The 16,216-nt window shown below is 39.9% G+C and overlaps 1 protein-coding gene across 1 annotated transcript in view; it reads left to right on the top strand.

Moving 5' to 3' along the window:
- The window catches only part of Rabep1 (rabaptin, RAB GTPase binding effector protein 1), a 113,102-nt gene that overhangs the window by 29,806 nt on the left and 67,080 nt on the right, over positions 1–16,216 (top strand). The window contains exons 3-5 of the mRNA XM_038327748.2: positions 6,703–6,906; positions 8,791–8,951; positions 13,403–13,522. Of these exons, the coding sequence (XP_038183676.1) occupies positions 6,703–6,906; positions 8,791–8,951; positions 13,403–13,522 (485 nt within the window). The remainder of the gene's footprint in view (positions 1–6,702; positions 6,907–8,790; positions 8,952–13,402; positions 13,523–16,216) is intronic.

Here is a 16,216-nt window from a genome sequence, read left to right as displayed (position 1 = left end):
TCTGGGTACATAAAAATGATTGTCAACCTAGAATTTTAATGTTTAGCTGAGTTCTTGAGTTGTGAGAACAAAGTGCATCTTTGATGTACATAAATGCTGAGAACATTGTCACCTGCACAGTCACAGAAGTGACTGATAGACCTGTGCTTGTTAGAAGAGAACTAAACAGGAAATGTTTGGACATCACAAGTTATACACAGCTGAGAAACTGATAAATTTAACTACAAAAATAAAAAAACCCACCAAAACCCATTCCAATTCACTTGGACAAAAGTTTCTTTAAAGAGTCTTAAGAAATATCTTTTGGGCTGAGGAGAGCACTTGGTGTTCTTGCAGTGGACCCAGATTTGGTTCCCAGCACCTGAATTGCTGTTCACAACTATCTTTAACTCCAGTTCCAGCAGATATGCCCTTTTTTAGCCTCTGCTAGCACCAGACAAACACCCAGTGAATATATGTACATGTAGGCAAAATACTCATATATGTAAAATAAAGATAATACTAAAAATACCTTCTAGAAGAAACTAATAGACAAACTTTTTGGTTATATTCTTTTTTTTCTTTTTTTAAATTGATTTTTATTGAGCTCTACATTTTTCTCTGTTCCCCTCCCTGCCTCTCCCCTCCCCTCTCCAACCCTTCCCCAAGGTCTCCATGCTCCCAATTTACTCAGGAGATCTTGTCTTTTTCTATTTCCCATGTAGATTAGATCTATGTAAGTCTCTCTTAGTGTCCTCATTGTTGTCTAAATTCTCTGGGATTGTGGTTTGTAGGCTGATTTTCTTTGCTTTATGTTTAAAAACCACCTATGAGTGAGTACATGTGATAATTGTCTTTCTGTGTCTGGGTTACCTCACTCAAAAGAATGTTTTCTAGTTCCATCCATTTTCCTGCAAAATTCAAGATGTGATTATTTTTTCTGCTGTGTAGTACTCCATTGTGTAAGTGTACCACATTTTCCTTATTCACTCTTAGGTCGAGGGGCATTTAGGTTGTTTCCAGGTTCTGGCTATGACAAACAATGCTGCTATGAATATAGTTGAGCATATGTCCTTGTGACAAACTTAAGTTCTTGGATCATCAAAACAAAGAAAGAGAAATAAAGACAAAAGTAGAAAGGGAAATGATTCGGAAGAGGATGGTGGTGATCAGGAATGGGAGGGGATGAGAATGGGTAAAGGGGAGAGAATATGGTCAAAATTATATGCATGTATGAAAATGATGTGAAACTCATTATGCATAATTAATGTACAGTTAATATTTGTTAATTAAAACATGGAAAAATTAAAAGTCAAACCAAGCATTTGTTAGCCTCAAGTAGGACTGTTATAGCTGGAGTACTTAACAGTTCTACTTTTAATTTTTTAAGGAACTTCTGTATTCTATCATTAGTACTTTATTATTTTGCCAGAGGTCCTCATTGTAAATGGAGGTAGAGCTTTTCTTTTGTCCCGACCACCCAGTCCCAAATAAACACACAAAAGCTTATATTAGTTATAGAATGCTTGGCCTGTAGCTTGGGCTTATTACTAACTAGCTCTTACAACTTAAATTAACCCATTTTTATTAATCTATATTTTGCCATGTGGCTGATGACTTTACCTGTCCTCTAACATCTTGCTTCCCTGAGGTTGCTTGGATCTTTCTCTGTTTGAACTCTCTTCCTGTCTGTATTTTTAGTTTGGCTTTCCTGCCTAGTCTTATTCTGCCTTGCTATAGGCCAAATCAGCTTTATTATCAACCAGTGAGAGTAATAAATATTCACAGTATATGGAAGGATTATCCCACAACACATCATAGGCAGTACAACAAAATAAAATGAAAAGAGATTAGTTATAAAATTAAAAATTTCCCCCTTTTGAAGAATTATGTTTAGAAAATTATTCACTGATATTATTTAACATTAAAATATTTAGTGTTATTGAATATTGATTATAATCCATATTATCCAATATGAAGGAAGAATTAGTATCAATTTACCAAATTTTTATAAAAAAACTTCAAGGGACAGTCTATAAGTTATATTATTCAGACAAAAACCTAGAAAAGATGAAAACAAGTTATCACAACACTTTTATCCATTTTTTACTTTTTTTTTTTTTGTTTGTTTGTTTTTGAGACAAGGTTTCTCCGTAGCTTTGGAGCCTGTCCTGGAACTAGCTCTTGTAGACCAGGCTGGCCTTGAAGTCACAGAGAACTGCCTGCTTCTGCTGGGCTTAAAGGCGTGCACTGCCACTGCCACCGCCGCCGCCGCCGCCACCACCACCACCACCACCACCACCGGCTTAACTCATTCATTTCTTAGTAATGCAGATGTCTAAATGCTTGAAAATCAAACAGTGTAAAAGAATAAGATTGTAACCAATTGGACCTCATCATAGAATTGTAAGGTTGGTCAAACACTTAATCATTGTAGTATAAATTACAGTCAGTAGGATAGAAACCAGGCTGGGCATGGTGGTGTCTGCCTTTAGTCCAGCACTCTAAAGGCAGAGGCAATTGGGTCCCTGTGATTTTGAGGCCAGCCTGGTCTCTATAGAGAGTTCTAGGACAGCCAGAGCTTACATAGTTGTCTTAGGTAGGGTTTCTAATTGCTGTGAAGAGATACCGTGACCATAGCAACTCTTATAAAGGAGAAAACATTTAACTGGGGCTTGCTTAGAGTTTCAGAAGTTTATTCCATTATCATTATGGCAGGACATAGCAGCTTGCAGGCAGACATGGTACTGCAGAAGGAGTGAGAGTTCTACATCTTGATCTGCAGAGAGCAGGAGACTGTGTGCCACACTGGTGTAGTTTGAGCATATGAGACCTCAAAGCCAGCCCCCACAGTTGACATACTTTCTCCAACAAAGCCACACACCTTAATAGTGCCATTCCCTATAGGCCAAGCAATTCAAACACATGAGTCTATACCTATCCAAACCATAGTAGTAGAGAGACCAGTCTCAAAAAACAAACAAAACAGAAGATAAAAATCAAAACACACAAACTTCTTAGTCGATGAAGGAAAAGTAATTTGTAAACCTGATCACCTGTTCATGATTAAAAATAGTATCCTAGAAACAGAAGGGAAGTTTGCCGACTTGATAAAGGGCACCTTTTATAAAACATCCTTGCTCAGAAAAAACAAGTATCAGATCGTCTCTCATGTGGGGTGTGTGCGTGTGTATGTGACATATATGGCATGGCAGTAGAAGACTGTGAGGGAGAAGGAAAAGAAATCTCAGTGGAGGAAGGGTCTTAAGAGAGTAATGAGGGCAGAAAAAAGACAAAAATGTGTATATTTTTTCATACAGAAACTATATAAAATGACCCGAAAGCAGAAAGGGTACTACTTCTGATGGAAGAGGTTTGAAGATATTAGGGGTAGGATTAGACTTTCTACTAAGACATAATATGAATATTTGAAGGTTTCGGGAGTGTCAGAAAGAATACCAAGATGGATTACTGAGGAGTAAAGAGTTAATTAGAAAAATTATTAATACACAGTGGGGTCTCCAAGGAGAGTTCAGGCCGTAGCACCAAAGACAGACATCTTTGAAGACTGGATTCGTAGTATGCCCCTGTGGCAGAAGTGGGAGACTCTTGTGCCTTTCTGAGTATGTGGGGAATTGGGGTGTATACAACACTAGCCTGCAGCTTTTTTCTTATTCTCATTTTATTCTTATTCCCAGGCAGGCCAGGAGTTAGGGAAGGGGGTGGGGAGCAGGATGTGTGGCCACCAACACCTACTTTGATGTAAGCTCAGTTTCCCAGTTGAGAGGCCCTGGTACCTACAAGTCTGTTAGCTAGGGAATTCCATGTCTTATGGGGTAAGGGTACCTTTTAGTATCTGTGAGAGAGAAAAGGCTACTACAGGAATGTGGTCTGAACAGTGGTTGGAGTCAAACATCACCTTCTTAAAAATGGTCTTTAACCCAAACTTGAACTGTTCTTCACACCTCAGAATACTGTCTTTTTTTAAAATTTATTAGATTTTTTTTTTAAAATACCAGTCCAAATTCCTACTCCTCCTCCTTCCATTCCCTCCACACACCCTCCCACCCCATCCCCAACTAATCCTAAGCGAGGATAAGGCACATTGCTTTGTGGAAGGTCCAAGGCCCTCCCTACTATATCTAGGCTGAGCAAGGTATCCATCCAAAGAGAATAGGATTCCAGAAAGCCAGTACATGCAATAGAGATAAATACCAGTGCCACTGCCAGTGGCCCCTCAGTCTGTTCCAGCCATGCAACTGTCAGTCACATTCAGAGGGACCAGTTTGGTCCTATGCTTGTTCCTTCCCAGTCCAGCTGGAGTTGGTGAACTCCCATTAGCTCAGGTAAACCGTTTCAGTGGATGAACCCTTCATGGTCTTGACCTCTTTGCTCATATTCTCATTCTTTCTACTCTTCAACTGGACCTTGGGAGCTCAGTCCAGTGCTCTGATGTGGGACTCTGCTTCTGTTGCCATCTGTTGTTGAATGAAGATTCTATGGTGATATATAAGATAATCATCAGTCTGACTACAGGGCAAGTCAAGATTGGGCCCCCTCTCCTCTGTTGTTTAGGGTGTTAGGGTCATCCTTGTGGATTCCTGGGAATTTCTCTAGAGCCAGGTTTCTGTTAACCCTATAATGGCTTCCTCAATCAAGATATCTCTTTCCTTGCTCTCATCTCTGTCCTTCCTCCATCTTGACTATCCCATTCCCTCAAGTTCTCTTCAACCCTCCCCTTCTCCCCTTCTCTTCCCCTTTGTCCCTTCCTTCTCCCTCCACCCCCATGCTCCCAATTTTGTCAGGCGATCTTGTCTGTTTTCAATTCCCAGGTGGGTCTCTATATGTTTTTCTTGGGGTTCACCTTATTACTTAGCTTCTCTAGGATTATGAACTATAGGCTCAATGTGCTTTGTTTATAGTTATTATCTATTTATGAGTGGGCACATAATCTGCCTTTCTGTTGGATTCTGTTTTCCCATATGCCCATCAGAATGAACCAGTTGGCTCTGGTTACAGCATTCTGAGGCTTCCCTACTCTGTAACTCAGAAGTTCTTCCCTATTCCTGCTATGTGCCAGTTTCAAACACCTGTGAACCATGTGGTCAGGGTTATCACAGCAGCCTACCCACTTTTGATATAAGTGTTCTGTATTAGTTTTCTTGTTTTGACAAAATACCTGACATGGTTGAAGGAGATACAGTAGACTTATGTCAGGGAAGGCATGGTCACATTGGGTCTGCAGTCAGGAAAGCAGAGCCGAGTGAATGCTGACTCTTAGCTTACTTCTTTTGTTTAGAACAGGACCCACATTCAGGTTGACCCTTCCTGTTCTGTTGAACCTCTCAGTTTAGTTCAGTACAGCATGACAAAGGGTTTCCTCCTAGGTGACTCATCATCTAATTGAAGTGAAGGTTAACTATCACAGTGCTCTTCCTAAATCAGGAAAACTCTGCCTTAGAAACAGATGAGCAAACTATGGTGCTGTGCTCCTGAGATTCTGTTTCTAAGGAGGCTGAGGCAGAAGGATTGAGAGTGTGCAGCCATTTTTTTAAATAGAGAGAATAGTGAAAGTTGGCAGTAAGAGAAAATAGACACATCTCTATAGAGGGGTACTAAGCTTATCCTTGTTTTCTTTGCAGTGCTTAGGGACCAAACCCAGGACCTTGCATAGGCTAGGCAAGTGCTATACCAATAAAGTACATTCCTGACTCCACACATCTTTTTTGGAAGTCATGACCAAATATATGTCCTATCTAGCCTTTGGCATGTAGTGTACATGTGATATCAGCTTACTATTTAAGAGATTTTAAAGAGTGATTAAGATAGTAGTCATAGTATTTTTGTTTTGTTTTGTTCTGTTTTTGGTTTTTCAAGGCAGGGTTTCTCTGTAGCTTTGGAAACTGTCCTGGAACTAGCTCTTGTAGACCAGGCTGGCCTCGAACTCACAGAGATCTGCCTGCTCCTGCCTCCTGAGTGCTGGGATTAAAGGCATGTGCCACCACTGCCAGTGAGAGTAGTCATAGGTCTATCAACTCTAATTACTATGCAGTCTGGCTTTCTTCCATTCAGTATGTCTTGAAGACTTACTCTTTGAAAGTTTCTGTACTTACAGGCATTTATAGTACATTATTTTATCATTTCAACAGCTCTGGAAGTGGCCATCTTTAACTTCCAATTTGTGGATGTGGACACTTACACCAGAGTAGTTAAAGAATTTGATTATTGGGGTTAAAGAGATGGCTCAGTGCTTAAGAGCCCTGGCTGTTCTTCCAAAGGACCTGTGTTCAGTTCCTAGCACCTACATGCCGCTACAGCCTTTGGAATCAGATGCACTCTCCTGAATCCCAGGGTACCAGACACATATGTGATGCACAGATACATGTATAGTTAAAACTCACATACACATTAAAAGAAATTTTAAAAGTTTTTTTATGTCCATTTAGTGGGTGGTAAAAGCCTAAATATAGCGCAAAACCGTGACCTTCTCCAGTGTGTTATTAGTTTAATTAATCAATTAATTTTGGTTTTTCGAGACAGGGTTTCTGTGTAATTGCTCTGGCTGTCCTGGAACTCACTTCGTAAATATTTTTGAAACCCACTATACTTTCTGTTTAAATACCTTCATAATCTGTTAGCATTTTAAAATCTAGTTTCTTCATTTCTTTTGAGTCTGATAAAGTGAACTACACATTAATGGAAAATCTTTTACTTTTCTCCCAGAGGATCTGAAGAGGCAAAATGCAGTATTGCAAGCTGCACAGGATGATCTGGGTCACCTTCGGACACAGCTGTGGGAGGCTCAGGCAGAGATGGAGAATATCAAGGCAATTGCCACAGTCTCTGAGAATACTAAACAAGAAGCTATAGATGAAGTTAAAAGGCAGTGGAGAGAAGAGGTTGCTTCACTTCAGGCTGTAATGAAAGGTAAAGATCAGGTTTTAGACTTTGTAAGATCAACAAATTCTGATGCTTGACTCCATTTTCAAATGACCTTAAAGTACATTTTGTGTTCATTTGTGGCTTATGCTTTGTCATCTTCAAGATGTCAGATGAAAGGGAAGCCAGAGGTAACGTGATGAATACATCACCAGTGTCTTCAACAGATCTCATAGTGAGGGCGTACAGTGAGTGTTGAGAGATAATGTATTAAATGAAGGTTGTAGTAACTCATAAGATTTAAAGCAGGGTTTAAATCTGGATTTTTATTTGTTTCAATTTTTAAGTATAATGTATCTTTGTATGTAAAATCTTTGTTTAATGGACAAGAATGTCCTTAAAGCTAAGCTGGACTTTATGAAATGCCAGCCTGAGTCTGTAGGAAGTGTAATAGTGTGTGTAGCCTTTTTCCTTCCCTCACAAATGCCTCATTCCTTACTTCATTGTTGAGAATGATGACAAAATGAAGCAAGGTGTTACCCTAATCTTTGGGATCCTGGAATATTCAGTATTTGCAAATGATAGCTAATGGCTGCTGACCTGTCCCTGGGGTGGGGGCTTTGCATTTGTATCCCAGTTTTTACATAGTGTTCTTTGAGAGGATGCAATTAAGGGTACCTCCGCTTCTGAGTCTGTAGCTGTCACTAAGGGTTATTCTGGTTTTATGTAATAAGCCTGGCTGTACTGGTTTATCTGTACAGGGATTCCTTTTTTCTCAATCATTTCTAGGTAAGCTAGGGGTGGTCATAATAGTTCTGGGACTCCACCTATATCCCTGACTTTTCTGTCTGTCTGCTTCTATATAGTTACCATGTTCTTTAAAATTTCATCTTTGCTTCATGGCTGAGAAATGGTTATACCTCCTCCAGTCTATATTAGATAAGTCATTTTCTTCTAGACATCTTCATGCTATTTCTTCCTCACAGTTTGTTGGCCAAGTATGTGGTCAGCTTTAACTAAAGGAAATTGAAACATGTATGTAAGTCTGTGTATTTAGTTTTATGCTGTGGAATCGAATCGAATCCAGAGCCATTCGCATGTGAGGCAAGTGATCTCACTAAGCTATTTACTCAGCCAGAAAGTGGAGGATTTTTATTGAGCACTGTAAATTCCCAAAGCTTGGTCTTAGTAGTATGAAGGGCTGGAGAGATGGCTTAGTGATTAAGAGCACTTGTTACTCTTGTAGAGGATCTGGGTTCATTTCCTAGCACCCACAGAGTGGCTCTAAACTGTCTGTAACTGCAATTCCAGGGGCTCTGACATCCTTTTCTGACCTCTGCAGGCAACAGGTATGTACGTAGTGCAGTATGTACAGGCAGGCGACACCCAATCTTATATGTAAAATAAAAATAAATAAAATCTTTAAAAAAAAGGAGTAAAATTTGTTGGACTACCAGTAGTGCCTGTCAGGTGATGTTTCAAGACTGTATTAAACATCTGAAGTTATTTTATAAAAACTATAGAATTTGTCTCAATTTAGAATCTTAGGCTTTAATGAAATCTCCCAGAAATAGTATTTATTTCCTTGCACATTCATTTGGTTATAATGAAATGTTGTATTTGTTTGGGGAGCCTCAGTATAGTGCCAGAGAACATGGATTTGGGAGTGGGTCTTAGATGGAAGTTGAAAGCTATACTTTGAACCTTCCCTAGGGTTTCTTGTCAGATAGCATATGGCAGGTCTATTGTGAAGATTAATGATGATGATAATGATGATGAAGTAATAAAAACCTTATTTCGATTCATAATAAGAACTAGAATTTTTTATTTCCAAAAATTTGTCTCAAGCTCTTTACATAGCTTAAACAATTTCAGTGTACTGATATTGCTCCATGATGCTTAGACATGGATGGAATGTGTGATGTTTTATAGAGACAGTTCGTGACTATGAGCATCAGTTTCATCTGAGGCTGGAGCAGGAGCGAGCACAGTGGGCACAGTATCGAGAAACTGCAGAGCGGGAAATAGCTGATTTGAGAAGAAGGTTGTCTGAAGGTCAAGAGGAAGAAAATTTAGAAAATGAAATGAAAAAGGTATGCAGGAATACATTCACTTACAGAATTACCTGAGTCTCAAAGCAAAGTGTTTAAAAGTATTGCTGCAGAACTGGAAGTTGAACGCTGTACTTTCTTTTTGTTGAGGAGTTACTTATGGACTAGACAGCACTTCCCCTTGCCCTCCTCAGTACCTGTGACTGCCTGCCTGACCATCTTCAGATCTTTTTTTTTTTTTTTTTTTTTGGTTTTTCGAGACAGGGTTTCTCTGCAGCTTTAGAGCCTGTCCTGGAGCTAGCTCTTGTAGACCAGGCTGGTCTCGAACTCACAGAGATCCGCCTGCCTCTGCCTCCCGAGTGCTGGGATTAAAGGCGTGCGCCACCACCGCCCGGCCCATCTTTAGATCTTTGATGAGATGTCATTGCTTTGTGAGCTCTTCTTCTCTTACTGAAAATGGCAACCTACTTGCTTCTTCCCACGTGTTTCTAGGAATCTCCGGATTTTTGAACCCTGCTTTAGTTTTTTTTTTTTTTTTTGTGTGTGTGCAGCATGTTTCCTCATACAACAGAGTTCATCTTTTACTGTGTGTGTTTACTGCTTTTTTCTGCTCACTTGAATGTTAACTCCACGAGGTTGTGGTCTTTATTTGTGTGTACGAGGTGTGTAGAGTGGTATCATAGATGCCCAGTGTATTCCTATTGGATGGAGATGTTGTTTGATACTGTGTCTACACATTTTGGAATACTTGTTATTTTGTTTTTTATCATACCTTGGTTTCTGTGTGACAAATGCTACATGTATTATGCCTGAGCAATACCATGCAATTTCTACCATGTAGATACTGACTCCATTCTTGAGGGTCAGTGGAAGGAACCCATGCTGAACCAACTCTCTGACCCTCATTGAGAACATTGTAGCCCTTAAATCTATTTTATGAATTTATAATGCATATGTATATCTAAGAACATAGAACAATTAAAAATTAAATTTTCTTTTAAAATGGTTAATAATAATCTTTGGCTACCAGTCCTTGTTCCTTTTTTTTTTTTTTTTTTTTTTTTTTTTTTTTTCTTTGAGACAGGGTTTCCCTGTAGTTTCTAGAGTCTGTCCTGGAACTAGCTCTTGTAGACCAGGCTGGCCTCGAACTCAGAGATCCACCTGCCTCTGCCTCCCGAGTGCTGGGATTAAAGGCGTGCGCCACCACTGCCCGGCTCCTTGTTCCATTCTTTATATAAGTGTGTGTGGGTGTGTGGGTGTGGGTGTGTGTGTGTGTATACACACATTTTTTTTTAGACTGGGTTTCTCTGTAGCTTTGGAGCCTGTCCTGGAACTAGCTCTTGTAGACCAGGCTGGTCTTGAACTCACAGCGATCCACCTGCCTCTGCCTCCCAAGTGCTGGGATTAAAGGCGTGCGCCAGCACTGCCCGGCTTATAAATGTGTATTTATCATTTCCACAATCACTATTCTTTGCCATTTTAAAAAAATTTATCTATTTTTGTTTTGTTTTTTTTTTCTGTTGTTGTTTTTTGAGACAGAGTTTCTCTGTGTAGGTTTGCAGCCTGTCTTGGTACTTGTTCTGTAGACCAGGCTGGCCTTGAACTCGGAGAGATCTGCCTGCCTCTGCCTTCCAAGTACTGGGATTAAAAGTGTGTGCCATCACTGTCTGGTAAATTTTATTTTTATAAAATTTGTGTGTGTGGGTGTGTGCGTGCGCACCCACATGTGATGATAGAGGTGTATGTCAGGTGACTTTCTCTGATGTTTTACCTCTGTTTTTTTTTTAAATTAAAATTTCTTTCACGCCATATGTTTTGATCATATTTTTTCTTCCTCCAACTCCTCCTAGTTCCTCCTTATCCTCTTCTTTACCCAGCTTCATGTTCTCTTTCTTCTCTCTCTCAAAAACAAAGCAGAAACCCAAAAAATGAAAATCAAAACATTCCAAACCAAAACTAAAACACACAAAATGCTAAGAAGTTTATTTTATGTTGATCTACCGCTGGTCATGAGACTTGCCCTAAATGTGATAGATACACCCAGTGACATGCCATTGCTGACATTTATGCTAACATAACATAAACTCTCATTTGCACATAGCATCTTGTTAGGGGTGGGACTTTGTGTCCACTTCTTCCTGCTGGGATTTTGTCTTATCTGAACCCATGTAGGTCTTGTGTGTACTGATGCCGCAGTCTCTGAATTCATATGTGTATCAGCCTTGTTGTGTGTAGAAGGTGCTGTTTCCTTGGAGTCAACCACTACATCTTGCTCTTACAATCTTTCTGCATAGTTCTCTGAGTCTTGGGGGGGGGGGAGGGGTTTGATTGCAACATCCCATTTAGGTCTGAGTGCTCCAAAGTCACTCACTTTCTGCACATTGTCCACTTGTGGGTCTGTCTCTCTGTTAATAATCATGTACTGAAAGAAGAAGCTTTTCTTAGGAGGGTTGAGTGATGCTTTGTTCCATGGGTATAGCAACATGTCATTAGTTCTTTTATGGCTGTGTTCCTTTAACAGAATAATAGTAGTAAATTTTCCCTGTGACCTGTCTAGTCCCAGGTCACTTAAGCTGTGTCAGGTGTAGGCTCCATCTTAAATGCAGTGGGCCTTAAATCCAACCTGGGGTGAGGTGAGGTAGTTGGTTGCTCCCAGAACATTTGTGCTACTATTGCACCATTATATCTTGCAGGAAGATTGCTGTTTTTTTTTTTAAGGGTTGTATTTTATTTAGTCTTTGACAGTCTCATACATGTGTACAATATATCTTGGTCTATTTTTTCCAGCTCCTAGTTCCCTTCCCTTTCCCCCATCTATTTTTATTTTTCTTCCTGTTTTTTTTGAGACAGGGTCTCTACATTCCAGGCTGGTCTACATCCCTGGAACTCTCGATATAGATGAGACTGGCTTTGAAACTTAGAGATCTGCCTCCCAAATGATGGGATTAAAAGCATGTACCACCACATTAGTTACCTTACTTTCTGAGACAAAGTCTTTTCACTGAACCTGGAGATCCCTAGTTAGGCTAGACTGACTGTCCAGTGGACTCCTCCTGCTTCTCCTCCCAGTGCTGGCATGACAGGTGCATGCAGCTACCTTTGGCTTTCTTCATGGTTCCAAACTCAGGCCCTCATGCTTGTGCAGTGAGCACTGTGTAGACTGAGTCATCTCCTAGGCCCTCCTTGAATTTTCTGTACTTCTTTAATTTTTACTGTTCGTATATGTGTCTCTGTGGGGCAATACATATGAATTCAGGCAATCAGAATCCTGAAGTATCAGATTTCCTGGAGCTGGACTAGAATTATGGGTGGTGTGAGCTGCTTGACATGGGTACTGCGAATTAAACAAACTTGGACCATCTACAAGAGCAATACATGCTTTTAACCTCTGAGCCATCTCTCCAGCCCCTAGGTTTTTTTCTTTTTTAAAGACAGGGTTTCTCTGTGTAACCACCCTGATTGTATTGTAACTTAAGTATAAAAATTTATGAATATTGTATTGTTTTAGTATATGCCATGCTCAGTTTTCTAGCATTTTACCATATAGTATGTTGCACTTGTTAGAGTTAACAAATGAATACCAGCTCACTGTTATTAACAGAGGTTTGTTCTTTGTATTCAAATTGTATTAGTTTTCAGCCAGTGTCCCCCATATCCTTTTTTCCTTCCTGTTTGAGACTTTCATCCGAGAAATCACACTGCATTTGGTCATGCAGTCATGCAGTTGTAGGCTTGTCTTGGCTAGCGCAGCTTCTCAATTTTATTTTTATTTTAGTGGTCTTCTCTTTTTATTATTTTTGTAAGTGTGCATGATGTGGTATGTATTCAGATATGCATGTGGAGGTCAGAGAACAACTTTAGGGAGTCAGTTCTCTCCACTGTGGTTTCTGGAGTTTGAGCTCCGATCAGTAGGCATGTGCAGCTACCTAATGTGGGTGCTAGGAACTGGAGGTGGGTGCTCTGCAAGAGCAGTACATGCTCTTAAGCACTTAGTTATATCCCTAGCTCACACAGTTGGCAAGCTTTATTCTGCTTAAAGAACACATATGTTATTTGCAGAAACCTAGGGCCATATATCATCTTATTAAAATAAGCTATACTCAGAGAGACAAATATCACTCTGTCTCACGTATGGAATCTAGGGTGTGTGTATGTGTTTCATAAAAGACAAGGAGTCGCTATTTGGGCAAAGGAGAAAGACAAATGAGTAAGGAGAATGAAAGTAGGTTGGTGGTGGTATTAATATGTTCAAATGCATGATAAACTGGAATGATGTGTATTTTGAAGCCTTTCATTTTGTAAATATAATGAATATATGCTAATAAAAATCCAAAGAAAAAGAGTTGAATAAAATGGGAGTTGGTATTCGATTTTATGGATGCTAATAAAGTGTGTGGTATAGTTATTGCATCTAATTTTTAGCAAATAGGTGGACTAGAGTTTCTTAGAAAAGCAAGCAGTAAGTTGTTACATTTAATTCCTTGTAATCATAGGCCCAAGAAGATGCTGAGAAGCTTCGCTCTGTCGTGATGCCCATGGAGAAGGAAATTGCAGCTCTGAAAGATAAACTGACAGAAGCTGAAGAGAAGATTAAAGAGCTGGAGGCCTCAAAGGTTGTGAAATGCTGTTTTCCATCTGCTCTGATGCCAGGAGCAAAATTAGAATCACTTAAGTAGTGGTGGGAAATGACTGTGTCCAGCATCTCAAGGATCTTGCTTCTGTTTAAAATTCAAAAACAAAATGAAAACAAACCAGCTCTGTGGTAGTTTGGCCTTTGGTTATTTAAACCCTAAGAGACGCTGTCTAGTCACGATTGAAGACTTGTGTTCAGTTACCCGCTTATCCAAGTCAGACTCAACTTCAACTTTCTTTTTTCTTTTAACAGGTCATTTTTATTGGTTTATTTTTGTAAGACAGGGTTTCATGTAACCCAGGCTGGCCTTGAACTTGCTGTTCACGCCTATTTTACATGGCTCTGGACATCAGACCCACCTGAGCTACATTTCTAGCTTTTGTTTTCTTACCTAGTAGAAGAAGCTGTTTATAGTTGACTGTGTTTCCTTGCCATAGTTCTAGGAGATCTTTTAGACAGGATGCACCTCTGTTGACCATGTAGATGGCAGGGCTGGGATGTGGCTTCTTGGGGCAGTGCCTCTCCAGCATGCTTAAGGCCTAGACTTTGATCTCAGCCCTGCATAAGCTGGGTATGGTGACTGATGTCCAGGAACCCTTTGGGATATTGAGGCAAGAGGGCATTACATTCAAGGTCATCTTCAGCTCCATAATGAGTTTGAGGCCAGTTTGTATTACATGAAATGGATGCTGCCTTTAAAAAAAACCACACCAAAGAAAAACAGAAGTGGAAACAATGAGGTGTTAAATTTTTTATGTCTGATTTTAGTGCTGGAGATTGAACCTAGGGCTTTATTGAGATATGCTAGGCTAGGGTCTAGCACTGAGAAAATTCTTTGAAAGAAAGTGAGAGAGTAGAGGTGCAGTTGAGTGGTACAGCGCTGGCATTTGTCTAGTATGGTTGAGGGCCTGGGTTTAATATTCAGTACTAAAGGAAAACTGATATAAGCAAGTATAACATAAAATAGGTAAAGGGAGAAAAGTAGAGATTAGTGCTAGAGAGATGGCTCATCTGTTAAAAGTGCTTACTGCTCCTGCAGAGAACCCCAGGGTTAGCTCCAGCACCCACATGGCCACTCACAGCCATCTGTAACCCCAGTTTCTGGGGATCTGACACCCTCTTCTGCTGTCTGTGGCACTAGCATATACATGGTGTACATGAATTTATGCAGGTACATACACAGAAAAGAATTGCAACGAAAGAAGAGTAGAGATAAAGAGATAATAACTATTCAATAGTCAAAAACTCAGCATTTAATAGCCTGGATGACTTAGTAAAATTTCTTATCTTTATTTTCCTTTTTTGTTTGTTTGTTTGTTTTTCGAGACAGGGTTTCTCTGTGTAGCTCTGGCTGCCCTGGCACTCACTCTGTAGACCAGGCTGGCCTTGAACCCACAGAGATCCACCTGCCTCTGTCCCCGAGTGCTGGGATTAAAGGTATGCACCATCACTACCTGGCTATGTCCTTTGGTTTTTCAACTGTAAAATTAGAATAGTAAGAGAGGCAGGGTCCAAAAAGAAGAAAAAAAGATGTGGATAAGGTAGAAATAGATGAATCACTGAATTTCAGGCCAGCCTGAAACCCTGTTTTGAAAAACAAAACAACAAAAACAAGAAAAAAAAACTCTTACAAAGGGTGTTATGAGCCATACTCAAATTAGAACATATAAATGCTTTGGATTATGCATGGGAAAAAGTATTATTTCCAGATACATTATGGTTTATTTTAACATTATGATATATTTATCTTTTCCTTCTGTATCTTAACTTTTTAAAATAAGGTCATAAAGTATCAGATTTCACAGAATTAATGTTATTATGGACCTAATACTCTGGTCACATGTTTTTTAAATAAAATATCTAGAGATGGGGGGAAAGCTGACGGAAAAAGAAATTACAGAATACTTAGGGTGGTGTAAATATTCTGTGTTTTTGTTGCGAGTCAGTGAGTTTAATTAGGGATACTTCCAGGAATAGGGGCTGCTTACTAGGGGCTGCACCACTAGGGAAAATGTCTTTTCCTCTGCCAGGAACCACTAACTAACTGTATAAATCCTTAGGGAGGAGTGGCCTTCAGGACAGAATGGTGATGGGTTCAGTCTTGTGCAGGTAGTCACAGCTGCTTCTGCAGCAGCCATTTCCTGCCCTGGAAGCAGTGTTTCCCCGCACTTCCCCACTCGCTCTGGCTCCTTCTTTTATCCCCTCTTCTGCAAGTGGCCTTGGAAGGGACGTATTCAACAATAGCTTACTTGCAGTACTCTGCCCAGTTGTGACTTTATGCACTACTACCTGTTACAAAAAAAAGCAAACAGCAGCACTGTTTTAGGGAATAAACATAAATATCTAGAAGGCAATTTGACAATCATATTATGTCCACTTAGCCAGACGTTTCCCCTGTCTGGTTGGTCACAGTGCACTCAGAGTCTGCAGCTGAGTGAGTGAGACTGTTGGTGACAATTTTCTCCCATCAACCTACATAGCAACTTCTAGGATTCTGAAAGCTAGCCAGTAAGAAGGAAGCTTTGAGCTTAGGCCTATCTTGATTTCTTTATAAATCTATAACCAAAGCATGTAGTGTCTTCAGCAGTGGGGTCTTGTCATCTAGTTCTGATAGGCCACCAACACATATAAGTATTTAACATTACACTCTGAAGGGAAAATAAAAGCAGTAAAA

Source organism: Arvicola amphibius, chromosome 4 (genome assembly GCF_903992535.2).
Source record: "Arvicola amphibius chromosome 4, mArvAmp1.2, whole genome shotgun sequence".
NCBI lineage: Eukaryota > Metazoa > Chordata > Mammalia > Rodentia > Cricetidae > Arvicola > Arvicola amphibius.
The sequence above is the reverse complement of the archived record's forward strand: the minus strand, read 5'-3'. Positions and strand labels throughout refer to the sequence as shown.